The 25,359-nt window shown below is 58.5% G+C and overlaps 1 protein-coding gene across 2 annotated transcripts in view; it reads left to right on the forward strand.

The window, feature by feature from the left end:
- Positions 1-3,166: 3,166 nt before the first annotated feature.
- The window catches only part of CHID1 (chitinase domain containing 1), a 40,808-nt gene continuing 18,615 nt past the window's right edge, over positions 3,167-25,359 (forward strand). The window contains exons 1-9 of one of the 2 annotated variants that reach the window (XM_012769532.2): positions 3,173-3,250; positions 6,109-6,264; positions 10,895-11,048; positions 12,196-12,345; positions 13,251-13,383; positions 16,037-16,081; positions 16,825-16,931; positions 17,503-17,564; positions 20,659-20,751. In XM_012769532.2, the coding sequence (XP_012624986.1) occupies positions 10,938-11,048; positions 12,196-12,345; positions 13,251-13,383; positions 16,037-16,081; positions 16,825-16,931; positions 17,503-17,564; positions 20,659-20,751 (701 nt within the window). In that variant the 5' untranslated portion in view covers positions 3,173-3,250; positions 6,109-6,264; positions 10,895-10,937. Of the gene's footprint in view, positions 3,251-6,108; positions 6,265-10,894; positions 11,049-12,195; positions 12,346-13,250; positions 13,384-16,036; positions 16,082-16,824; positions 16,932-17,502; positions 17,565-20,658; positions 20,752-25,359 lie in introns of both variants that reach the window. The other variant, XM_012769533.2, reaches the window with a different exon arrangement.

Raw genomic sequence — 25,359 nt, forward strand, 5'->3', positions numbered from 1 at the left:
TCACTCTGTGGCCTGAGCTAGAGTGCCGTGGCATCAGCCTAGCTCACAGCAACCTCAAACTCCTGGGCTCAAGCCATCCTCCTGCCTCAGCCTCCCTAGTAGCTGGGACTACAGGCATGCACCACCATGCCTGGCTAATTTTTTGAATATATTTTTAGGTGGCCAATTAATTTCTTTCTATTTTTAGTAGAGACAGGGGTCTCACTCTTGCTCAGGCTGGTTTCGAACTCCTGACCTTGAGCGATCCGCCCGCCTCAGCCTCCCAGAGTGCTAGGATTACAGGTGTGAGCCACCGTGCCCGGCCTGGTTCTGATTCTCTTAAACCTTTCTATGCCTCATTCTACATCTTCCTGCAGGTAAAGGATGGGTACCCCCTTAAAGAGTCACTTTTCAGGCTGGGCGCGGTGGCTCATGCCTGTAATCCTAGCTCTCTGGGAGGCCGAGGGGGGCGAATTGCTCGAGGTCAGGAGTTCGAAACCAGCCTGAGCAAGAGCGAGACCCCGTCTCTACTAAAAATAGAATGAAATTAATTGGCCAACTAAAAATATATATACAGGCCGGGCGCGGTGGCTCATGCCTGTAATCCTAGCTCTCTGGGAGGCCGAGGCGGGCGGATTGCTCAAGGTCAGGAGTTCAAAACCAGCCTGAGCAAGAGCGAGACCCCCTCTCTACTATAAATAGAAAGAAACTAATTGGCCAACTGATATATATATTAAAAATTAGCCGGGCATGGTGGCGCATGCCTGTAGTCCCAGCTACTCGGGAGGCTGAGGCAGAAGGATCACTCGAGCCCAGGAGTTTGAGGTTGCTGTGAGCTAGGCTGACGTCACGGCACTCACACTAGCCTGGGCAACAAAGCGAGACTCTGTCTCAAAAAAAAAAAAAAAAAAAAATATATATATATATATATATATATATATATATACAAAAAATTAGCCGGGCATGGTGGTGCATGCCTGTAGTCCCAGCTATTCAGGAGGCTGAGGCAGGAGGATCACTTGAGCCCAGGAGATTGAGGTTGCTGTGAGCTAGGCTGACGCCATGGCACTCACTCCAGCCTGGGCAACAAAGTGAGACTCTGTCTCAAAAAAAAAAAAAAAAAAAAAATAGAGTCACTTTTCAATCCAGGCACCAGGGCCCATGGCGACAAGCTACGCAGGGTGGGAGGCCACCAACTCAGCAGAACCCACTGGAGGCCTGCCCAGCCGGAGCTCTGCAAAGGCAGCTCCCTCTGGGTTCCTGTCCTTCCTCCCCACCTCCTCCTGGGGTCTGCAGAGCTGGCTTGGAGTGAACTCAGAGTGGATTTTGCAATTTTTTAGCTTTAATGACCTCTGACCTCGGCCGGGTGCGGTGACTCACGCCTGTAATCCTAGCACTCTGGGAGTCCGAGGCGGGTGGATCACTCAAGGACAGGAGTTCAAAACCAGCCTGAGCAAGAGCGAGACCCTGTCTGTACTAAAAATAGAAAGAAATTAATTGGCCAAGTAAAAATATACAGAAAAAAGTAATCAGGCATGGTGGCACATGCCTGCAGTCCCAGCTACTAGGGAGGCTGAGGCAGGAGGATCGCTTGAGCCTAGGGATTTGAGTTTGCTGTGAGCCAGGCTGTCGCCACCGCACTCTAGCCTGGGCAGCAGAGTGAGACTCTGGTCTTAAAAAAACAAAACAAAACAAAACAAAAAAAACTCTGACCTCAATGGCATCCTAAGGTGGCCAAGTGCCTTTTCCTACTTCAGTGACTTTTGATCTTGCCCTGACCTCCTTGGCTTTGCTCAGACTGGGTAACTCTTCAGGACATGGTCACAGCTCGCTCACTGGGGCCCTCCAGAGCCCGGCCTAAGGACAGGCCACAGACCGCCACCCAGGCCAAGTTCTGGGAACGTGGTGCTAAGCCGGTGCCGGGAGAGCAGGCGGCCAGCGTGTGAGGTTCCTGGGCCTCAGCACCCGTACCCAGCCCTCAGCCCCTCTGGAAGGGCGTGGGGGCAGCCGGCAGGAAATGCGGGAAGAGAAAGAAGGAAACGTGACTGGAAAGAAAGAGAACAAAGTTCAGTCCCCAGAGGAGCCTCTCGAGCAGCAGAAAAGGGGAAACAGGCCGGGCGGGGTGGCTCACGCCTATAATCCTAGCACTCTGGGAGGCTGAGGCGGGCGGATTGCTCCAGGTCAGGAGTTCGAAACCAGCCTTAGCAAGAGCGAGACCCCGTCTCCACTATAAATAGAAAGAAATTAATTGGCCAACTAATATATATATAGAAAAAATTAGCCGGGCATGGTGGCGCATGCCTGTAGTCCCAGCTACTCGGGAGGCTGAGGCAGGAGGATTGCTTGAGCCCAGGAGTTTGAGGTTGCTGTGAGCTAGGCTGATGCCACGGCACTCGCTCTAGCCTGGACAACAAAGTGAGACTCTGTCTCAAAAAAAAAAGAAAGAAAGAAAAGGGGAAACCCCCGCCCAGCGGGCCCCGGAGCTGACCAGCGCCCGTGGGGAGGCAGCAGGGCAGGGCAGAGTGGGGACGCCCTGCTGCTCTCGGCAGGAAACTGCTGGCTGGAAACAGCTAGGGATGGGCGTGGGGACCTGTCGCTTGGGCGGAGCAGAAGGTGCCCCCCCACTGAGTGTGCGCCCCGTCTCTCCTGCTGGGCCGGGACGGGGTTCCGTCTGCCTCTGGGGCTCCAGCGGTGACATGTGCAAGATGGGGCTGTGGACAGCGGGCTTTTCCCGGTGCAGGGCCACCCACGGCCCGGCGGCACACCGGCCTGTGCGCGGTGCCCACAGCCGGACCCGGGTGGGAGCCGGAGGGCAGCCTGGACGCCACGGCCGAGGCCCGGAGAGAAGGCAGGGAGCGGACGCCAGCGGCGCAGCTGCCCCGACGTCCCCGCGGGCGCGAGGCCTCCAGGAGTCCTGTGCTGGGGCACGCGGCGACGGCCCGGCACCCAGACCCCGGGCCCGCGCGGCACCGGGCGCTCGCCGCGGGAGTACGCTGGGCCGGCAGTCCGCGGAGTCTGGCCTCTGCGCCCACTCAGCCCGCGCCAGGCCCCGCCCCCGGCCCGCCTGGCCCCGCCCCGGGCCCGCTTTGCCCCGCCCCAGCCCGCCTGGCCCCGCCCCCGGGCCCGGCCCAGCTTGCCGTGCGCGGCGGCGGCGCGGAAGCTGGCGTGGCGCGGGAGGCGGGGCACGGGCGGCCCGTGGGCGGGACTTCCGGCGTGCTGGAGCGGCTTCCGGCCGCGCGAGGGTGGTGCGGCCGGCTTCCCTGACATGAAGGTGAGCCCCGCGGTGGCTGACGCCTACTCCTCCTTCTCGCACGGCCTCAGTTTCACCTCCGCGAAGTGGGCGCGCCGGGCAGCGAGGCTCCGCCCCAGACGGAACGGGCGTGGCGGGCGCGGGCGACGCCGGGCGGGCGCGAGTGGGAGCAGGAGGGATGCGCGAGAGCTAGTGTGAGTGTGTGAGGGCGGGTGTGAGCGTGTGAGGATGAGTGTGAGCGTGTGAGGGCGGGTGTGCGCGTGTGAGAGCGAGAGTGTGTGAGGGTGAGTGTGTGAGAGTGAGCGTATGAGGGTGTCAGCGTGTGAGGATGAGTGTAAGTGTGTGAGGGCGGGTGTGCGTGTGTGAGAGCGGGTGTGAGCGTGTGAGGGCGGGTGTGAGCGTGTGAGGGCGGGTGTGCGTGTGTGAGGGTGAGTGGGAGTGTGTGAGGGTGAGTGTGTGAGAGTGAGCATATGAGGGTGTCAGCGAGTGAGGATGAGTGTAAGTGTGTGAGGGCGGGTGTGCGTGTGTGAGAGCGGGTGTGCGTGTGTGAGGGTGAGTGTGTGAGAGTGAGCGTATGAGGGTGTCAGCGTGTGAGGATGAGTGTAAGTGTGTGAGGGCGGGTGTGCGTGTGTGAGAGCGAGAGTGTGTGAGGGTGAGTGTGTGAGAGTGAGCAGTATGAGGGTGTCAGCGTGTGAGGATGAGTGTGAGTGTGTGAGGGCGGGTGTGCGTGTGTGAGAGCGAGAGTGTGTGAGGGTGAGTGGGAGTGTGTGAGGGTGAGTGTGTGAGAGTGAGCGTATGAGGGTAAGTGTCAGCGTGTGAGGATGAGTGTAAGTGTGTGAGGGCGGGTGTGTAAAGGTGAGTGTGAGTGTGTGAGGGCGGGTGTGAGCGTGTGAGGATGAGTGTAAGTGTGTGAGGGCGGGTGTGTGAAGGTGAGTGTGAGTGTGTGAGGGCGGGTGTGAGCGTGTGAGGATGAGTGTGAGCGTGTGAGGGCGGGTATGCGTGTGTGAGAGCGAGAGTGTGTGAGGGTGAATGTGTGAGAGTGAGCATATGAGGGTGTCAGCGAGTGAGGATGAGTGTAAGTGTGTGAGGGCGGGTGTGCGTGTGTGAGGGTGAGTGGGAGTGTGTGAGGGTGAGTGTGTGAGAGTGAGCGTATGAGGGTGTCAGCGTGTGAGGATGAGTGTAAGTGTGTGAGGGCGGGTGTGCGTGTGTGAGAGCGAGAGTGTGTGAGGGTGAGTGTGTGAGAGTGAGCATATGAGGGTGTCAGCGAGTGAGGATGAGTGTAAGTGTGTGAGGGCGGGTGTGCGTGTGTGAGGGTGAGTGGGAGTGTGTGAGGGTGAATGAGAGTGAGTGTATGAGGGCGTCAGCGTGTGAGGATGAGTGTAAGTGTGTGAGGGCGGGTGTGAGCATGAGAGGGCGGGTGTGCATGTGTGAGGGTGAGTGTGTGAGAGTGAGTGTATGAGGGTAAGTGTCAGCGTGTGAGGATGAGTGTAAGTGTGTGAGGGCGGGTGTGCGTGTGTGAGGGTGAGTGGGAGTGTGTGAGGGTGAGTGGGAGTGTGTGAGGGTGAATGTGTGAGAGTGAGTGAGTGTGTGAGGGTGAGCGTGTGAGAGTGAGTGAGTGTGTGAGGGTGAGTGGAAGTGTGTGCTGGTGAATGTGTGAGGGCGAGTGTGAGGGTGAGCATGTGAGGGCAAGTGTTAGTGTGCGGGTGGGTGGGAGTGGGAGTGTGTGAGGGTGAGCGTGTGAGGGAAGGTGTGAGCATGTGGGGGCAGGTGCAAGTGTGAGGGTGAGTGAGGACTGTGAGGGCGAGTGTGAGTATGTGAAGGTGAGTGAGGGTGGGAGGTGTGTGAGGGTGGGAGTGCGTGTGTGAGAGCAGGTGTGAGAGGGCAAGTGTGGGTGTAAGGGTGAGTATGTGAAGGTGTGTGGGTGAGAGTGTGAGCAGGCGTGAGAGGGCGAGTGTGGGTGTGAGGGTGAGTATGTGAAGGTGTGTGAGAGTGAGAGGGCGAGTGTGGGTGAGAGTGTGAGGGCGGCCGTATTGGAGGGTGAGGTATGAGAGGGCAAGCGTGTCCGGGTGAGTGTGTGGGAAAGGGAGTGTGAGAGAGCAAGTGAGTGTGTGAAGGCGAGCGTGGCAGAGCGTGTAGGCCGGCGTGGCGGGAGTGTGTACGAGGGCAAGCGTGTGAGAGAGTGCGTGGAGACAGGTGGATGGGACTGTGGAGGGGTGCCAGTGAGCGTGCACGACAGCGAGCGCACGCGTGCGGCGCCCTGAGCGGAAGGCAGTGCGAGTGTACAAACACGTTAGTGTGGCTGAGGTGGCAGCAGGTGTGCAGCGCATGCTCGCACGGCTCTGTGGCGGGGTGGTGGCCGTCAGTTCCCCAGGATCCGCAGACCGTGTCGGGTGGGAGAGCGCCCGGCCGGGTGGGTGGCATGTCCTCCAGGTGCCTCGTGGGTGCAGCTGGCCGGAGCCCACCCTCAGCTACACCCCAAGCCTTGAACGCCCCAGGACTGTAGACTTCCCAAACTGGAGGGTGACTCGCCTGCCCCTCGCTACACAGGTCACTAGACTGGAGCCCACGGAGGCCAAGGAACAGTGGGTTGGTGACAAAACCAGGCCTTGAGCCATCTCGTGGCAGTCCTGTGTCCGTTGCGCTGCTGAAGTGGAGTAGCACGGTGGCGCTTGCCCCAGCCCTGGGCAGGCTGCCCCTGGTGGTCTCCTCATCTGTGGAGGGGGTAACAGTGCCCGCGCCCTGGGGTGACGGAGAGAACTTGTGGGAAACACACAGGGCTCAGCACGCAGCATGTGGTCAATAAAGGTCACCCGGGGCTGTGAGTGTCCTGTCTCTTACACCACCTTCATTTCTGAGCTTACACTCTCTCCTCGCCGTAGGAACACAGTCGGCTCCAAAACTGGTACCCAAAGGTGAAAGCCCGTTGTGACCACTGTTCTTGCTGTGAGAACAGCATTTGTTGATGAGAAAGTCAGCTAAGGGAGCCAGCCGGTGTCCTCGGACAGACGCTTAGCTCGTCAGTCGGCATTCAAATTGTGAGTTCCTGAAGCATGAGATCAGTCTGAGGGGTAAAAACCCAGCTGGTAAAAACAAGGTAGACGTTGTCAGAGTCCCTCCATCGCAGCGTAGCGTTGGCTCTCATCAGCTGCTTCCACTCCACGCATGCACGTGTGTGCTGGGCCGTGATGTAAAGTGCGTGTCTTTATGTGGGTCACCGTGAAAGACATCTGCCCTGACTCTCCATCTGCACCGCAGAGACGGTCCTCAGGGAGCTGTGGGACCGGGAGCGCTGGAGTAGTGGGAACACTCGGCTCTCAGCCAGGAGCTTGTTACAGAGCAGGTTCTGAGACCCCTCCAGGTGACCGGGGTCGGGCCGTGCCCTGTCATCACACACCCCATCCCTCTGTTTGGGACTGTTTGCTGATGCTTGGGGAAGAAACCTGTTCTGACGCAAGGACACGGTGCGCGTGAGCCTGGGCGTCTGTGCTGTGTGAGTAGCATGGCAGGGGGGCTGCGCTCAAGGGCCTGAGAGCAGAGTGGGCAGTGGAGGGCCATGGCGGCGCTGAAGCGCAGACAAGCGTCTGGCAGCGTGAGAGCCCCATGTGCATACTCGCACCATCTCCCCGGGGCTTTTGTCTGGCAGTTCCTTGGTGAGTGAGGAACAGCCCTGTATCCAAGCGCTTCCTCCCAGAGCCGGCCTGCCGGGTGCCCTGGCTCTGTGCTCAGTCTGGTTCTGCTTCAGTGCCCTTTCTGCCAGAAGCAGAAGCTGACAGGACCGTCTTCCTCTTCCACATGTCCAGATCAGCCCCATCACTCCACCCTTGCCTCCTTCCTTCCCTGAGGTGTGAGATCAGGGGCCAGGGAGGTCATAGGCAGATGGGCCTTTAGGTGGATGGACAGTGGCCACGTGTCAAGTGTGCAGGATGCAGGTGGTGGTGGAGACCCAACCCTGCGGCTGGTGGTTGGACACCCAGATGCCCCTCAGGGTACTCCTAGACCACTTCCCGGGAAGACCACCCTCCTGTTTTGTTTCTCATCCTCTTTCCTCTGTGACCTAGCTCTCCACCCAGAAGAGAGAAGGAGATTGTGGTCATGGAAGGGGAAGGGGCTGAAGTCAAAGATGGGGTTCCTGGGAGCTGAGGCAGCTGCAACCTCAGCCTGGCCAGGCAAGATCTGGGTCGATTCTGGGCCTCCTGCCCTGTGCCATGGCTAGAATTTCCCCAACTTCCCCTGGGCTGTTGCTGACCAAGCCTCACAGTTGCAGCAGAAAGATGGTAGGGCTGGGGTGAGGTGGCAGGAGGCGGCTTCCCTTGATTTTGATGACTGCCCCGTCCCAGCATTTGCTGCCTTTACCTGTGGCTCCACGTACTGGGTGCTGTTCTACTTGCCCTGCTGTCCTGTGGCTCCTGCCTTCTAGATGGGGGAGCTTGCAGGTAAACCTCCCTTCAGGGCTGTATTTTTTTTTTTTTTTTTTTTTTGCGACAGTCTCACTCTGTTGCCCAGGCTACAGTGCTGTGGCGTCAGCTTAGCTCATAGCAACCTTGAACTCCTGGGCTCAAGTGATCCTCCTGCCTCAGCCTCTGGAATAGCTGGGGCTATAGGCATGCACCACCATGTCTGGCTAAATTGTTATTGTTGTTGTTGCTTTACTTTTAATTGCCCAGCTAATTTCTTTCTATTTTTTTTAGTAGAGACAGGAGGGGGGGCGGCAGGTGTCTCCTCTTGCTGAGGCTTGTCTCTAGAACTCCTGACCTCAGGCAGTGCTCCCATCTTGGCCTCCCAGAGTGCTAGGATTACAGGCGTGAGCCACCGTGCCTAGCCCCAGGGCTGTGTTCTTTCCGCTGCTCCAGGAAGGTGTGGAAACTTGCTGCCCAGGGGAGTCTGCACTGGGAGTACCTGTCTCACCCAGAGAGGTGACAGGGCAAAGGGAGGCAGGTTGAGAGGATGGGAAAACGAGCTCCTGGCCAGGAGGTCATTGGGGTGGGAGGGTGGGCACCATGATGGGCCTGGCTCTGACAGCCCCTTCTCACGGGGCACACCTGTCTGGCTTGGTTTTCTAGAGCCTCTTGAGCCTAAGCTCGTCTGCCTGTGCAGTGTGGGCTTCTCCGCTGGTCTGGAGGGGTGCATGCCGCCAAGGTGCAAGACTGTAGGTGGAGGCTGGGCACAGTGGCTTATGACTTAATCCTAGCACTCTGGGAGGCTGTGGCGGGAGGATGGCTCAAGGTCAGGAGTTCAAAACCAGCCTGAGCAAGAGCAAGACCCCGTCTCTACTATAAATAAAAAGAAATTAATTGGCCAACTAATATATATATATATAAAATTAGTGGGGCATGGTGGCACATGCCTGTAGTCCTAGCCACTCAGGAGGCTGAGGCAGGAAGATTGCTTGAGCCCAGGAGATTGAGGTTGCTGTGAGCTAGGCTGACGCCAAGGCACTCACTCTAGCCTGGGCAACAAAGCGAGACTCTGTCTCAAAAAAATAAGACTATAGGTGGACATTCTTCACACCTGATGTATTGAAGCCTCCTGAGGGCCTGACAGCTCTGCTGGGTTGTGCTTGTTGCTCAGCTGCCCCCGAGTGAAAGGCAAGGCAGAATTGCCAGGCATGGGGAGGGTGGGGAGGTCTCTAGAGCCTAAAAATGAATTGTGTAATAAAAGTTCAGTGCAGGAAAATCAGAAAATACAGAAAGCAAAAGAAAAGAAATAAAATGATTATGTGGGCTGCTCATTCACTTTTTAGCATGCTTCCTCCTATACTTTATTCTGTGGGACTGGACTGCATAAATACCAATTTTTAATGTCTTTGCGTCAACCCAAGTCCCCTAAGACGAAGTAAAGGAAATATTTATGACCAGGTTTTTTTTTGTTTTTTTTTTTTTGAGACAAAGTCTCGCTTTGTTGCCCAAGCTAGAGTGAGTGCCGTGGCGTCAGCCTAGCTCACAGCAACCTCAAACTCCTGGGCTCAAGCCATCCTCCTACCTCAGCCTCCCGAGTAGCTGGGACTACAGGCATGTGCCACCATGCCCGGCTAATTTTTTCTATATATATTAGTTGGCCAATTAATTTCTTTCTATTTATAGTAGAGACGGGGTCTCCCTCTTGCTCAGGCTGGTTTCGAACTCCTGACCTTGAGCAATCCGCCCGCCTTGGCCTCCCAGAGTGCTAGGATTACAGGCTTGAGCCACCGTGCCCGGCCTGACCAGGTTTTTATCCAAAAAGGTTTTCCCAACTTGGATCCCCACAAACAGCTGTGGAGAGGTGCTTTGCCCCGGTCCTCACGATGTCCTCATTCTCTTGAATCCTAACCCTCCGGAGGGGACGCCATCTTGTTCCCGCGTTAACGTCTCTCATCGCTGGTGAAGTTGGTTTAGCTGCTCGTTTCTGGGGCTCTGACACCTCTTCTCATCTCTTTTTTTCTTTTTAGAGTTTGTGTCTCACTCTGTCACCCAGTACAGTGATCACTGCTCACTGTAACCTCAAATTCCTGGGCTTAAGTGATCCTCCTGCCTCAGCCTCCCAAGTAGCTAGGACTATAAGCATGCACTACCACACTGAGCTAATTTTTAAATATTTTGTAGAGATGGATTCTTGCTATGTTGCCTAGGCTGGTCTCAAACTCTTGGCCTCAGGCAATCATCCTACCTCTGCCTCCCTCCACCACACCTGACCTCATCCCTTTTTTATTTTTGTAGTGGGGTGTCTGTCACTCTTTTTATTGGAGTGTCTGTCTCTTATTCTTTCATTTGTTGGTTTTGTTTTTTTGTTTTTTTTTTTTTTTCTTTCTTTGGAATGGTCCTGCTCCGTTGCCCAGGCTAGAATGCCGTGGTGCAGTCATAGTTCACTGCAGCCTCAAACTCCTGGCTTCAAGTGATCCTCCTGCCTCAGCCTCCCAAGCTAGGATTACAGGCACATGCCGCCACACCCAGAGAATGTGTTAATTTTTTGTAGAGACAGCATCTCGCTGTGTTACCCAGTCTGGTTTCAAACTCCCAGCCTCAAGAGATCCTCCCACCTCAGCCCTGTCTTTTATGCTTGCTTTGTAAGATGTCTTTGCATGTTATAGATAGATTATGGGTAGAAATCCACTGTCAAGTATGTTCCAAATGTTTTGGGGGGTTTATTTTCTTTAAGTTTGATTTTTTTGTTTCGTAAATGAAAGTTTTACATTTTTATGTAGTAAACTGTAGGAGTATTTTCTTTTATCATCTCTCCTGTTGCTGATATAGTTGGAAAAGCCTCTACCTTGAGATTACATAGATAGATATCCACATTTTCTTATAGTGCTTTCTGTGGCTCCATTGTTTACACTTAAGCCCTGCCATGGCCAGGATTTCTTTGGGTTTGAGAGGAGATGGGAACCCATGTTTTCCCGGATGGCCAGCAGTGATAGGGGCAGCGTTTGGCAGTGGGGACGAGGCTCTGTGGCCGGCGGTGAGGAAACTCCTTTCTTGGTGTCCGAGGAGCTGGTGGTCCGGCTGTAGGGCAGGGAGGGCAGAAGTTCTGAAGAAGGGACTCCAGCTGCAGGGCCCGGGCCCTGTGGCCAAGGCCCATCCCAGAGCCACGGGGACCCAGGCCCTATTGGGAGAAAGTGCTCCCACCAGCAGAGGGGTTGCCCACGCCGGGTTTCCCTGCTGGGTGTCTCCATGTGCTCTGCTCTCCCTGCAGCCCCCTGGACCCAGAGGTTGGACCCTGCTGTGATACACGCACCATGCAGAAACCGCTCAACCTCCTGTGGCTCGTTCTGGCCTGTGGCTCTGTCCACGGCACCCTGTCAAAGTCAGATGCCAAAAAAGCTGCCTCGAAGACACTGCTGGAGAAGGTAGGGCTGGCCTGGGGACTTGAGGTGACCACACTGGCCAAGGGGTGACCCATCACGCTCTTCTCCTTCCTGCCTGCTGGGGGCTGGGAGGCTGGGGGACTTGGTTCGTCACACAGAGGACTGTGGAGCCAGCAGTGGGCAGGTGGACAGGGGGCCTGTGTGTCCCTGAGTGAGCAGCTTCTGGAGCCGGGCTCTGAGGGTTGGTGGCTTGTTCCTTGGCAACCCCACCTGCCCCCCCCCCCCCGCAGGGCCCGTCTCTGTGCTGATTCCACCTTCCACCTGCTTCCAACACCTGCGCCCTCATCCCGCCATCATCATCACATCTTTTAATATTCATGGCTGTGAGCGGTGTTTGCATTGTGGTCTTCCTGCTGTTCTGGGGTGCTCCCCATTGAACCTACCCCTCAGCCCCAGTGGTCACCATGCCACTGGCCAGAGCTGTCACAGGAACCTGGTCCTAGACTTGCGGACACTCTCTCTGTCCCACCTCAGGTCAGAGAACACCAGCAGTGGCCATTTCTGTCCTTCATGAGGCCCTGTGGGGCCAGGCCAGGAAGTGGGTGGGGTCGAGGGGAAGGTCAGCCAGGCCCTGGGTGTAGACAGAACAGGCAAGTCGGGAACAGGGTGGAGAGCTTGAAAGAGCAGAGGCGGGGTACAGGGTGCTGTGTTCACAGGGCATGCAGAGACTCACTCTGGGAAAGAGGTGGCGGGGGGCAGTTGGCCAGTGAGGTGGCACGTACCTGGCATGTTCTTATCTGACCGACACTGGGTGTGGTCCTGGGGTGCCCACATGAGCTCCAAGTGGCCAGAGCTGGTGCTGACTGTCCATCCTCACATGAGTGGAGGGAGCCACCGCAGGCCCTTACCTGCCTTCCAGCCCAGAGCAAGGGTGGGAACGGCCCCTCAAGTCGGCCACTGTCTGCCCTCTGATGGCCGGAGCCTTCTGAACGCCAGTGCCTGCCGTGTCTGCAGGTCAGCAGCCCCGTCGACGCGGAGACACAGTCGCCGGCCAAATGGAAAGGCCTTTTTTTGTTGTTGTTTTACTTCAAGTGCCCTGGAATGGAAAGGACTTCTTGCTGCTGCTTAGGGTGCTGTGTTCTGCGCTGAGGACAGGTGGCTGATGGCTTTCCCCATTCTTTCGTTTCAGAGTCAGTTCTCAGACAGGCCCGTCCAAGAGCGGGGTCTGGTGGTGACGGACCTCAAAGCCGAGGACGTGGTTCTCGAGCATCGCAGCTACTGCTCAGCGAGGGCCCGAGACAGACACTTCGCTGGAGACGTGCTGGGCTACGTCACTCCAGTAGGTCGGGGCCCTCGAGGTGCACAGGGAGGTCCTGAGGCTCGGACGCCGCCCCAGCCTCTGTGACAAGCTGGCCAGGCGGTGATGGGGTCTGGGTTCTGATCTCCCCGGCGGCGGCTGCAGTGGTGAAGCCACAGCAGGAGGGACACCGTCCTAGAGACGTCAGAGTGAAGGGCACTGGGGGTTTCTCCAGGGGCTCACTGCTCACGGCAGCAGGTGACTGCTGCAGGTGACCCTGTTGGTGCCCTAAGTCCAGAGGTCAGCCGTCAGGGCATCTGGCCTCAGCGGCCAGTGGCAGCAGCTTGTGCACTGGCTCAGAGGGGGCTCGTCAAGAGGAGCTCCCATCACTTCTTTTTTTTTTTTTTTTTTTGAGACAGAGTCTTGCTTTGTTGCCCAGGCTAGAGTGAGTGCCGTGGCGTCAGCCTAGCTCACAGCAACCTCAAACTCCTGGGCTCAAGCAATCCTCCTGCCTCAGCCTCCCGAGTAGCTGGGACTACAGGCATGTGCCACCATGCCCGGCTAATTTTTTCTATATATATTAGTTGGCCAATTAATTTCTTTCTATTTATGGTAGAGATGGGGTCTCCCTCTTGCTCAGGTTGGTTTCGAACTCCTGACCTGGAGCAATCCACCCGCCTCGGCCTCCTAGAGTGCTAGGATTACAGGCGTGAGCCACCGTGCCCGGCCCCATCACTTCTGGTGAAGGGGACTTTGTGGCCTGGATCCCGGGCTGTGGGTGGTGGTTCAGAGTGGGAGAAGGGCACCCCAGGCAGGGGGCTGATGGCAGCCCAGGCTGTACTGGCCAGCTGGTCCTGGGTACGTCCAGAGCAGGCGGAGTGGTGGCACCGTGGTGAGGTAGGTACGTGCTCACCTGTTCTCTGACTGCCATCTCCTTCCTCTGCCAGTGGAACAGCCATGGCTATGATGTCACCAAGGTGTTTGGGAGCAAGTTCACGCATATCTCGCCCGTCTGGCTACAGCTAAAGAGACGCGGCCGTGAAATGTTCGAGGTCACCGGCCTCCACGACGTGGACCAAGGTTCTCGTCCTTCCTGCTTGTCTGTGCTTGTCCTAAGGGCTGTGAAGCGTGTGAGTGTGAGAGTAGGTATGTGTGTGGCTGTGAGTGACAGCATGTGTGTTGAATGTGATTCTGAGTGTGGGTGTGATGTAAGCGTGACAACCAAGGCCCTAGCTCTCACCACGCATGGCCGAGTGCAGAGAGTCGTCCCATGGTGCGAGCTGGTACGCAGGATGGGAGGGCAAATAGGGCCGGGAGAGGTGGTTCCCACCATGGGACCCTCTGCAGCGCCAGGTCGATGCCTCAGAATGATCCAGCCAGTGTTTTGGGAAAATCCCAGGATGGAATAGAAAAACTGCTCGTCAAGCTGAGGAGCAGAGAGGCCGTGGAATGACTCAGACAAGTCCAGCCTGAGAAGTTGGATGTGATGTTGCCGGCAGTCCTTTCCCAGTGAGCGCCGTGTCATCACCTGTTCACAGTGAAACAAATCACATACATGCCATCATCATGCGCCATCATACAACCTGTCATGTTACTGGCATTTTAGTTCTCCACTAGGTGGGGATTTTAGTATCACCGTTAGCTAAAGGGCACTATATAGCTGTAGTTCCCAGCTGGTGGGGTGTGGACCAGTCCTGGGCAGTGGCCTGTTAGGAACTGGGCCGCACAGCAGGAGGTGAACAGTGGGTGAGCGAGGGAAGCTTCATCTGTATTCACAGCCGCTCCCCATCTCCGGCATCACCGCCTGAGCTCCGCCTCCTGTCAGATCAGCGGTGGCGTTAGATTCTCACAGGAGCGCGAACCCTACTGCAAACTGTGCGTGTGAGGGATCTAGGTTGTGGCTCCTTATGAGACTAATGCCTGATGAGTTGAGGTGGTGATGCTAGCGCTGGGGAGCAGATATGAATACAGATCGTCATTAGCAGAGAGGTCTGACTGCACAGAGACCATAATGAATCCATTGCTTGCAGACTCACATCAAAACCCTATCAGTGGCCGGGTGCGTTGGGTCACGCCTGTAATCCTAGCACTCTGGGAGGCCGAGGTGAGCAGATCGCTCAATGCCAGGAGTTCGAAACCAGCCTGAGCAAGAGTGAGACTCCATCTCTACTAAAAATAGAAATTAATTAGCCAACTAATATATATAGAAAAAATTAGCCGGGCATGGTGGCGCATGCCTGTAGTCCCAGCCACTCAGGAGGCTGAGGCAGGAGGATCGCTTGAGCCCAGGAGTTTGAGGTTGCTGTGAGCTAGGCTGATGTCACGGCACTCACTCTAGTCTGGGCAACAGAGTGAGACTCTGTCTCAAAAAAAAAAAAAAAAAAAAAAAAAAAAAAAAAAATTAATTGGCCAACTAAAAATATATAGAAAAAATTAGCTGTGCATGGTGGCGCATGCCTGTAGTCCCAGCTACTAGGGAGGCTGAGGCAGGAGGATCCCTTGAGCCCAGAGGTTTGAGGTTGCTGTGAGCCAGGCTGACGCCACGGCACTCTAGTCCTGGTAACAGAGTGAGACTCTGTCCTCCACAAAAAAGAGAAAGAGGGAGGGCGGGGGCGAAAAAAAAAAAAAAAAAAAAAAGAGAAAGAAACAAAGTACACAATAAACATAAGGCACTTGAATCATCCCCCAACCAACCCACCCTGCTCCCCCATCCATGGAAAAATTGTCTTCTATGAAACTGGTCCCTGGTGCCAAAAAGCTTGGGGACTGCTGTACTGGAGGACAGCTAAAGCAGTCAGGACTGGTCAGAGCCAGCTGCTTCAAGGCAAGAAAGCACTGGGCTCCCCGCTCCCAGTTGCTATCTTAATCTACTTTGTAGCAGTTTTGCTGAGCACTCCAGGCTGGCACGGTTTTCTGTTAAGTGGTGGGGAACCTACATTTTCCCCACACCCAGCTCCGGCCCAGTGGTCCGGGTGGCCATGAGGTGGGCCTTCCCTTACACACCCAAACCATGCACAGATGTGTGCAGGGCTGGCTCCAAGGTGACTCCAGCAGCCTCTGGGCAGTGCAGGGCACAGGCCTCTGGCCCACCTCTGTTCCTCCCCTGGTGATGTTCAGGAGGGTGGGGCCCAGGGCGGGAGAGCTGCATCCCAAGTTCACACAGCTGAGCCTCACTCTGGGTCTCCCACAGAGAGAGTAGCGGGGAAGTATCAGCCAGATTGCGAGCTGTAAGACCAGGAGTGATTTTCCCTGGTGTCGATGTTGAAAGAACTGTGTGGAGACAAGTGTGTTGGCAAATGTCAGGGCCTGGTGGGTTCTGACTGCCCAGAGAAACACCCTGACATTCCCCAGGCCCCTGGTGTGACCTGTCCCTCAGGCCAGCCATAGACTCTGAGGTGGCCTAGCCCAGGGAGGGCAAGCTCAGAGCTGCTTTGCGGGCCAGGAGAAGCAGAGCTGCGGGGGCCAGGATGAGGAGGGGTGGGGGCCAGGACAAGGAAGGATGCAGGGGCCAAGACAAGGAGGGGTGCAGGGCCTGGAGGGAGGGTGTGGAGCCAGGAGGGGTGGGGTGCAGGGCCAGGAGATGGCGTTTAGGGCTGCCCCAGGGCCAGGGGAGGGCTGGGTTCTCATAGCCAGCCTCCCCTCCCCTTCCCTACTGCCACGTGTTCCTCCATGGGCCCGAGTCTTCTGGCAGAACACATGCCCCTGTGCTAACTGTGCCCTGCATGTCCCACAGGGTGGATGCGAGCTGTCAGGAAGCACACCAAGGGCCTGCGCATAGGTAAGTCCAGTAGGCCTGGGAGGTGGGAGCGGCCCCAGTCACAGGGGATGGAGGCCTGGATGGCATGACCTCCGACCTCCCTGTGGCTGGGCAGGTGGGCCAGGGTCTCCCCGTGTTCCTGGCCGTCCAAGTTGTGCTGCTCAAGCACAGGTCATTCCTCCAGCTGCTCCGAGGCAAGGCAGCCCCTGACCTGCATTCCTGGGCTCTCCTTGCCACCCAGGCCGTGGCCCACGAAGGCTAGCACCGCGTTGGCCAGTGGTTCTGCCTCCCATTTTTCCCTTCCTTTACCCAAGAGTGTTATCCAAGCAGCTGGGGCCGGGCTCTGAGCTCAACCTGAAGGTGGCGCTGACCCTGCTCCATCCGTGGCCCCATAGCTCGTGGCTGGCTGGCAAGGTGGGAACACATGTCCCCAAGTCCAGGAGCAGCCTTGGGCAGTGGGTTAGGAAGTGGGGAACAGGCTGAAGGAGAGGCAGGGCCACCTGGGGGAAGGTGGCAGGCCGAAGCTGGGCCTGGGGCAGGCAGGTGGGTGTGGGGCAGAGGGCAACCATCACCACCTCACTCCGTCCCCAACCCTTCCTTCCCTCACTAGCCACCAGGCCACAGGGTCCCCCAGCCTCCCTGCCTGTCACTCGGTGGTCTCGCTCCACTCTGGGGCCAAGGGGATGCCCTCTGGGGAGGGCAAGTAGGGGAGGGTCCCTCGGTGTTCCCAGCCACAGCTTCTGTGCGTTTTGTTCCCCACCCAGTGCCCCGGCTTCTGTTTGAGGACTGGACGTATGAGGATTTCCGGAGCGTCCTAGACAGCGAGGATGAGATAGAGGAGCTCGGCAGGACCATGGTGCAGGTGGCAAAGGTGAGACCTGTGCACTGCCCCAGGCCTCTGAGCACAGGCAGGACTCTGTTGTCTACCCCCACCAACCCCCTGCAGGGGCTCCTGCAGGGCCTGCACTCAGCTTCTCTGGCCTGGCTTCATCCTTGGGCCTTTCTGGTGCAGCCCACGCTTCCAAGCAGGACAGCATCAGCCCAGCTCAGGCCACTATTCTCGCCCTTTGGCCCCTGCAGCTCCCAGGGGAGGGAGACTTATGTGCTGGGCGTTTCCCGGGGCAAAGCCCAGCTGCCTGCTGCCCTCCTGGGAGGGACCCGTTCCTGCGGCTGCTGGGCCATAGAAGAGGAGAGCCCTCGGGCCCCTAGGGGTGGGGTGGGGGAGGCCCCAGGGTGTCCCCTGCTCCTGGACCCTGTGGGGACCCCCCTATGCTGCCTCCTGCAGGCAGGGACTTCTGGGTGTACTGGGTCTTGCCTCGTGAGGGAAGGGGTGGACTGGTCCCTGACCTGGCCAGGTGGGCAGAGGTGGAACGCTCCGTGTCTGTCTTCCCACCACCCTCCTGTGCCTCCAGGTCCTCTTCACCTGCTCCCGTTTCTTTCAGAACCAGCATTTTGATGGCTTCGTGGTGGAGGTCTGGAGCCAGCTGCTTAGTCAGAAGCACGTGTGAGTGGGTAGGGCTGCTCGCTGCTGTCCTGGTCCTTGGCCCCGGTATTTGGAGGAGTCTGGAGAAAGGACCACGGCACAGGGGGCCTCGTTTGGGGGGCCTTCCTCCCATAGCCCTGCACCTGGGGTGGGGATGGAGACCTGCTCAGAGAATCGAGGGTGGCTGTGTGGCAGCGGCTGGCCCCTGACGCTTCCTGTGGGTGGTGAAGGGAGGTGAGGAGCCTCGCCACGAGGACTCAGCAAGAGGGAGCTACCTGGACGGTGGCAGCAGAGGCCGGGCTTGGGCAGAGGCAGAAACCTCCTCAGCAAGCGTGAAGGAGCCTTCTAGGGATATTGAGAAGGTGCCAGCCTGGTGCAGTCAGGGCCTGTGACGTGGACCGCCATGGCATCCTCTGGGCGAGGTTGTTGCAGCCCATAGGGAAGTGGCCGCATGCTCCCTCAGGCCTCCTCACTGACACATGGGCGCCCAGCCCAGCACGGCACTCGTGGGTTCCCACTTTCCTCGGCCAGAGTGGCCAGGAAAGGAGGGAGTGAGGTCAGTACCAGCAGCCCGTCCAGCCCAGCTTAGGCCTGGCCTCGGCCCCGAGAGACGCCTTTCCTGCGTCCTGGTCAAGCAGCCCGGCCGATTGACCTCCTCCAACTCTGCCAAAGTGAGGTGTCTGCCCAGCAAGAGGGGACAGAGGGGCCATTCTCCTGCCCAGGGTGGGGCCTGGTACCCTCCCAGGCATCCAGGTAGGGGAAAGTGGCGCAGCCCAGAGGCCCGCAGCCAATGCCCGGCTCCTCAGCCCTGCATGAGCCGAGAGTTCTGGAATCAGCTGCCCTGCCCTTCCCCACCTGAAGGAGTTCCCATGTGCTCTGAGGCCCATGCCTGCCCCACAGGGGAGGGCGAGGCTCCCTGTGTCCCCGGTGCCCCACTGGCAGCACCTCCTCTGTCACTGACCGTGCTGAGGCTGCCATAGGCAGAGGAGCTGCAGGTCTTGGCTCTGCCCACGTGGAGGCAGCATCCCCACATGGATCCCGTGTCACTGAGGGAGGGAGGGAGGTGTGTGTCATTGGAGGTGGGCAGGGGAACAGGATCCCTTGGGGCCAGTGGAGGGTGTGCCAGGCTGGAGGTAGCCTCCAGCTGCCAGCCCCAGGGGTTCTCCTGGCCAAGGCTGCTGCGGCTTCTGGCCCCGCTGGGCCAGCTCAGCTTGGCTCTGCGGTGGCCTCAGACCAGCCTCACCGTGAGGCTTCAGCCTGCGGCTCTGCCCAGAATTGCTCCCACCCCCAGGGCTAGAGTCCTGCTTCCCAGGGCCCAGCCCCTGCACCGCTGTCAGCCAGGCCCACGTGATGCACCCCTGCAGGCTGTTAGTGAGGTGTGTCCTATGCCCACCTGCACCCCAGGAGGGCTCAGCAGTGGGGAGTGTGGAAGGGGTAACCTCAGTGGGGTGAGGGTGTCCCCAGGCTTATGGGGAGTCTTTTGCCTACACAGCACCAAGGGGCCCTAGCTCTGGCCTGACAGGTGCCCTGCCCTTTTGGCCATGATACAAACCCAGGCAGGCCCTGACTTGGGACGGTGGGGGTGGGTCCTGCTGGGGCTGACCTTTTGGTACCCTCTGAGGAGACAGGCTCCACCAGGTCCCATCTTTCCCACCAGTCCTGGGAGAACAGATCTATTAATCAGAGATTTGCTATAATTCGTTTTCGTTTCACAGCATTAAGTAGGCAGTGAGAGAGCACCAAAGGGCCACCCTCCTGAGACACAGCCTCCTTGTCTGGGTGGGACGGCTGGGGGTGCAGTGAGACACACTCTCATGTCTGGGCGGGAGGACTGCAGGTGCAGTGAGACACAGCTTCATTGCCTCTGACTCCCGAGGGTCATTAATGTGGGGTGGCAGAAGGAGGTAGCAGCTGCTTGCAGGGCCCCTCAAGTCCAGGTCCTAGAGAGGAGATGGGGAACTGCCGGTGGGGCAGTCACAGGGCTGGTGGGGCAGGCAGCATCTGGGTCTTGAGCAGCAGAGACCCGCTGGTCTGCCAGATCCTTTGGATGTTCTGCTGCCTGCTAGCCTCCCCGTGTGCCAGGCTGAGGCTGGACGTGGGCAGGTGTTCCTGCAGGGACATTGCCACCTCTGGTCCCTCCTGAGCTTGGGGGCAACCCCTTAGGGTTGTCCTCGTACCCAGAGCAGTTGTGATGTGGGTCCTCGGGAGCCACCAGTGGCAGCTGCTAGGGGATTGGAGGGGCCCGTCTCAAGTGCACTCTGGATGACACCAGCACCCACCACAGCTGGGAGCCCACAAACCCACCCCTGGGGCCCTCACAGAGTGGCCGTGGGAACCTTCTGGCCCTCAGGTCTAATGTGGTCCTCAGGACAGTCGTGGGAGCCCACAGCCTAGATGGGAGGGTCCCCCAGGTGGCATCAGCTTCCTGAGCTCCTCAGCACCTGGCTGTGCCTCGCTCTGCTCCAGTGTTTGGGAACATGGGCAGCACCCCTCCTGGCCACCACCTCTAAGTGGAGTCCTGGTACATGACAGCCTCTTGCACCCAGAGAGTTCTGGATGCAGGTGCCAGCCGCCAAGACACGAGGACAGGCTGCCCCGAGGCTCTGCCACCTGCCGAGGGCTGTGCCCACGTTGCCACCTGCAGAGCCGATGCCGAGCCTGGGGAGGACGGTGCCTCAAATGCCCGGGGTCGCTGGGTCCTTCCTCACCTGCTGTGCTCAGGGGTCTGGAGCATGACGTGGCCGTGCTGGGCTGTCTCTGGTCATTTGGGGCTCTCTTTCTAGAAGCCCATAGGATATAGTACTGATTCCTGACCTAGGGGGACCTCGGAGCGTGGGGAGGGCAGGCTCAGCTAGGTTGTGGTGGGCCCTGCAGGGCAGAGGGCGTCCTTTGTCCCCAGCCCCCTTCACGGGGTCTGCAGGGCTGCGTGTGCATGGGCATGTATCGTTTGGGACCACACCCAGAATGGGGTGGGGGAGCTTCTAGAGGGGCTGTCACCTTCCCTGTGTCAGGCTGAGGACTGGCCTCACCCTGTCCCGTGGGTGTCAAGGGGCCCCACCGGGCTCTGGGTGGTGCCCTGGTGCCGGCGCTGCTGACCTGTGTCTCATTCTTCCAGGGGCCTCATCCACATGCTCACCCACCTGGCTGAGGCGCTGCACCAGGCCCGGCTGCTGGTCATCCTGGCCATCCCACCTGCCGTCACGCCCGAGTAAGTGCCACACGGTCGTTCTCTCTCTCTTTCTCAGGAGTGTCAAGGGCTTCGAGGTTGATGCCACTTAGAGGTGGTGTCTGGTGCATGGCGTCGGCTCGAGGCCCAGGCCCTCTCTGCTCATCTGGCCCACACAAACTGCACCCGCCCTGTTGTGTAGACGCCGTGGCCGCTGCGCACAGAGAGTGTGTGACCTGGAGGCTGGGGGTCTCTTTGCAACCAGCCTCACACGTTCTTGCTGGTCAGTGGTCAAAGACTGTCCCTCAGCCCAAACATGTTTGAAGACCATGCTGAGACATCTTTTTCTTGGAGAATTGAAGTTAGTTAGTTATTCATTCATACATATATACATACATACAGAGTCTCACTCTGTTGCCCTGGTAGAGTGCTGTGGTGTCAGCCTGGCTCACAGCAACCTCAAACTCCTAGGCTCAAGTGATCCTCCTGCCTCAGCCTCCCGAGTAGCTGGGACTACAGGCATGCGCCAGCATACCCGGCTAATTTTTTCTATCATTTTAGTTGGCCAATTAATTTTTCTCTATTTTTAGTAGAGGTGGGGTCTCGCTCTTGCTCAGGCTGGTTTTGAACTCCTGACCTTGAGCGATCCTCCTGCCTTGGCCTCCCAGAGTGCCAGGATTACAGGTGTGAGCTACCGCACCCAGCCAAGAATTGAAGTCTTTTAAACTCACTGTCAGCATGACTCTGCAGAGGCCCTGAAGCTCAAAGGCATTTGTTGCTTCCAGCCGAATCTACACCCCCTGTACCTGCAGGATCTTAGGCCATGGTGGGGAATGGCTGCCACCATCCAGGGGTCACTGGCCAGGCCTTTCCTGTGTGTGGGCTCCTTTGGCCCTCCCAGCCCTGCAGGGCAGCTCTTCTGGGCCCCACAACAGGGAGACAGAGTGACAAGGCACAGGAGCCAGGAGGGTCTCAGCTGTGCTGGGCACAAAGACGGCTCCAAGTCACATCCTGAGAACCCAGAACAGACCTGGGGGCCGAGTGGACAGGAGCAGACCAGGTAGGAGGGCTGGCTGGGGGCATCCCAGGGCATGGAGGGGAGTCTGAGGGCTCTGCCCAGTGTCCACCAGCTTCTGAAGGGCAGTTCTCACCCCTCAGGTGGACGCTGGGCTCCCGGCCTCCCACTTAGGAAGGGAGCAGCCAGCCCTCCCTCACCTCTGTGGCCTTCAGCCTATTCCCAGTGGCAGCGGCAGGTGGTGACTATGGGTGTGAGCAGCAGGTGGCTGGCCACACCTCAGGGTCCCAAGGGTGCAGACAGACAGACTTGCACAAAAGGGCACACACACCTGGCTGGCCACCTACCCTGGGCCCTCAGCCTTGGGCTGTGCAGGCAGCTGGTGGTTTTCTGTTCCAGCCTCTGGGATGCCGAGGGCCATTTGCACAACCCGGGTGTTGGCCTCTCACCCCAGCTTTCTCCCCAGACTTCCCAGGGCTCTCAGCCCTTCAGTGGGGGTGCAGCTGGGCGAGGCTGACAGGCTGCCTGCTCTGCAGATGGGATTCCAGGCCTGTGTCTGCAGCGCCACTGTGGGTGGGTGGCCCCTCTCCTGGAGCTGGGGGCTGGGTGTGCGGATCCTCCAGGCGCTGGGCAGAAAAGGGTTACCTGTGTGTGGCTCTGCCCCCAGTGTGAGCCATTTCCCGCATAGCCTGAGCTTCCTCTCACACTAGCAGCATTGTGTGGAGATGCCACTCCCTACGCCCAGTACTGCTAGGTCGGGGGTGCTGCCCCAGACTGAGCCCTGGGGAGAGCCCCTCCTGTCTGTGGGCCAGGCCCTGCTCTGCAGCCTCTGGCTCCCTCTCCTTCATGTCGCCAACTGGGCTGACCTGTGTGTGGGGCTGGGCAGGAGGTGACCAACTCTGCCTCGGCATGCTGTTCCTGAGGTCAAGGTGGGAGCGGCTTCAGGGGGCACCCCTCTGCAGGAACTGGGCCGTGGGAGCTTGGCCCACCCCACTCCCAACCCCCAGCAACCGAGGCTCACAGCTCCCTTTGCGTGGCTCCAGAGGGCGGCTCTGGGGAGGGGGCCGTGGGCAGCGTGGACAGGCTGGGTGCAGGGCCAAGGCCTGCGGGTGGGGACTGGCGGGGGAGCAGTTCCGAGCTGGGCAAGGGACCGGGCACTGCTGCTGTGTGCATGCTCATCCTGTGCAGGTGGGCTGAGCCCTCAGCTGGCCGGCGAGGAGGCCATGTGGCCTGGGGAAAGGGCAGGTGGTTTTGTCATCTATATTTTTCCTCCTCCCACCTTGGCTGATGAGCAGCAGCTGCACAGAGCCTGATACTCGCCACTCACTGGCGTTTGATGCTATGGGACATCCCTCCTCACCTGCCGAAGGCCGCCTCTTCCAGGGTGGCACCGGCAGCGGGACAGTAGCCTCTGGAGGGAGGTCTGTGTGCAGCTGCAGCAGGGAGGGCGTCTCAGTCACCAAGGGCAAATTCACTGCGTCCCTTGTCAGCAAACGGGCAGCCCTAACTCAGCTGCTGGGGAGGGGCTCAGCCCCCACCGGTCTGCCACAACACTGCACACCCCGTGGCTTGTCCTGGAGCGGGTGGCTGGCAGTTGAGGGGCTATGCTGACCTTGAGCCCTGCGCACGAGGTCACAGCCTCAGCAGTGGACCCAGGGCAGAGCCACAGGGTAAACCCCCACGGCCTACAGGTGTTACAGCAAGTGTTACAGTGAGTGGTCCTGAGGACAAACCTAGCGGAGTTTATCCCTAAGCAGTTTTTCCCTGGCTGACTCAGGGGGGCGGCTCAGAGGGGGCGGGCTCAGGGAGTCTCACCACCAAATTCTGAGCCCCATCTACCCAATTTTTCCCACTTTTATTAAGTTGGAGTGGTCCGAGGGGTGGGATATCAGGTGACTAATGCCTGCCAGGTAATAGGTTAGTGTTATGTTGATGCATCAGGTAATTGGGTAGTTGATGCACTAGGTAATAAGTAGTGTTGTGTTGACGCACCAGGTAATAGGTTAGTATTATGTTGGTGCACCAGGTAACAGTGTTATGCTGATGCTCCAGATAATAAATTAGTTGCTGGGCCAAGTAATAGGTTAGTATTATGTTGGTGCACCAGGTAACAGTGTTATGCTGATGCTCCAGATAATAAATTAGTTGCTGGGCCAAGTAATAGGTTAGTATTATGTTGGTGCACGAGGTAACAGTGTTATGCTGATGCTCCAGGTAATAAATTAGTTGCTGGGCCAGGTAATAGGTTAGTATTATGCTGATGTGGGTCTTCCGTGAGGGGTGGAGGTCTCAGGTGGCTGATGCGCTGCCAAGTAATGGATGGGAGTTTTCTTTATTGCAGGGCCAGTAGGCTGTGCCTGGGGCTGTCTGCAAGGTGTGTGGGGCTGTTGTACCCCAGCTCATGGGAGCAGAGCTCAGAGTCAGTCTCCAGTCAGCCGTTGGTGTTTTCTGGGCATCCTTAGCTACTGGGTCCCCCTCGGGATCAGGGGTGTGATCACAGGAACCAAAGAAGGGCTGGTTTCCTGTCCAGGCCCTGCTGACCCTCATTGCTGGGCTGGCATTGTCTTGGGTGGCGGTCCATCCTGAAGTGGGCTGGCTACGTCTCTGGCCATCTCCAACCTCCCTGGCTTAGGGGCGGCCCAACAGTGGTGCGTAGGCAGGCGCCAGCAGGCTGCAGCCCCTCCACTCGGAGGCCCCTGCCCGTCTGTCTTGCCTGCAGCCTGGGGCTGGCCAGCCAGCGTGCCAGCAATGTGTGCGGCTAGCCTCCATGGGGGTGATGGGCCTGGTGCAGGGTGGATGGGCCGGTGTCAGGCTCTGGAGGGCTGAAGGGCACAGCCCAGTGGCCAGAGTGGAGCCGCTGTGGGACAGGAGACTGGGGTTTTGGAGACCCTGCAGCTGCCACACCCAGCAGCCAGTCATCACGGTGAGTAGGGGAGCAGGCCGCCAGGGCTGAGCAGGCGAGGGGCAGCAGTAGCAGGCGGGGCCCGGGCGACCTGGGGCCTTGGGGAGCAGGTTCAGAAGCCTCTGATAGGTCAGTGTGGAGGGGGAGGGGAGCTGTCTAGATGCCCCCCCGATAGTGGGGCCGTCCTTGGCAGGGGCACTGCCTGAGGCCACAGGGCAGGGGGAGCAGGTGTGGGCACTGGCTGCTGGGGGTGGGACCCTGGGGTGGGCACATCGTGTGGACAGTGACGCCACATCTCTGTTAGGGATGGGGACTGAGGTTCGTGCGGGGCCTGGTGGTGTGGCTGGCAGAGACTGGTCACTGGGGGCCAAGCCTCAGCCATCTCTGCAAAGTCCGCAGGGAGGACAGCTGGTCAGAGATGGGCTTGGGCTCCACCGCTGGTCAGCAGCAGGGAGATGAGTCTGGGGCAGATGGAGACTGAGACACCAGTGACATGACCTAAGGGGTTACGGGACAGGGAGGAGGTGACATCGAGCCTGTGTCCTTCTGCCTGGTGTTGACCCTTCAATGATGCAGATGCTACACAGAGATGGGTGGCCAGTCAGGCGATGGGAGAGGGAGGTGTCCCCATGTAGAGCGGGGGGAGTCCGAAATAGAACGTAGCAGGAGCGGTCGGGTGGGAGGAGGCAGGGGGCCCTGTGGTGTCTGGGAGGAGACTGTTCTGGAGTCTGCC

This window comes from Microcebus murinus, chromosome 4 (genome assembly GCF_040939455.1).
Source record: "Microcebus murinus isolate Inina chromosome 4, M.murinus_Inina_mat1.0, whole genome shotgun sequence".
Classification (NCBI taxonomy): Eukaryota; Metazoa; Chordata; class Mammalia; order Primates; family Cheirogaleidae; genus Microcebus; species Microcebus murinus.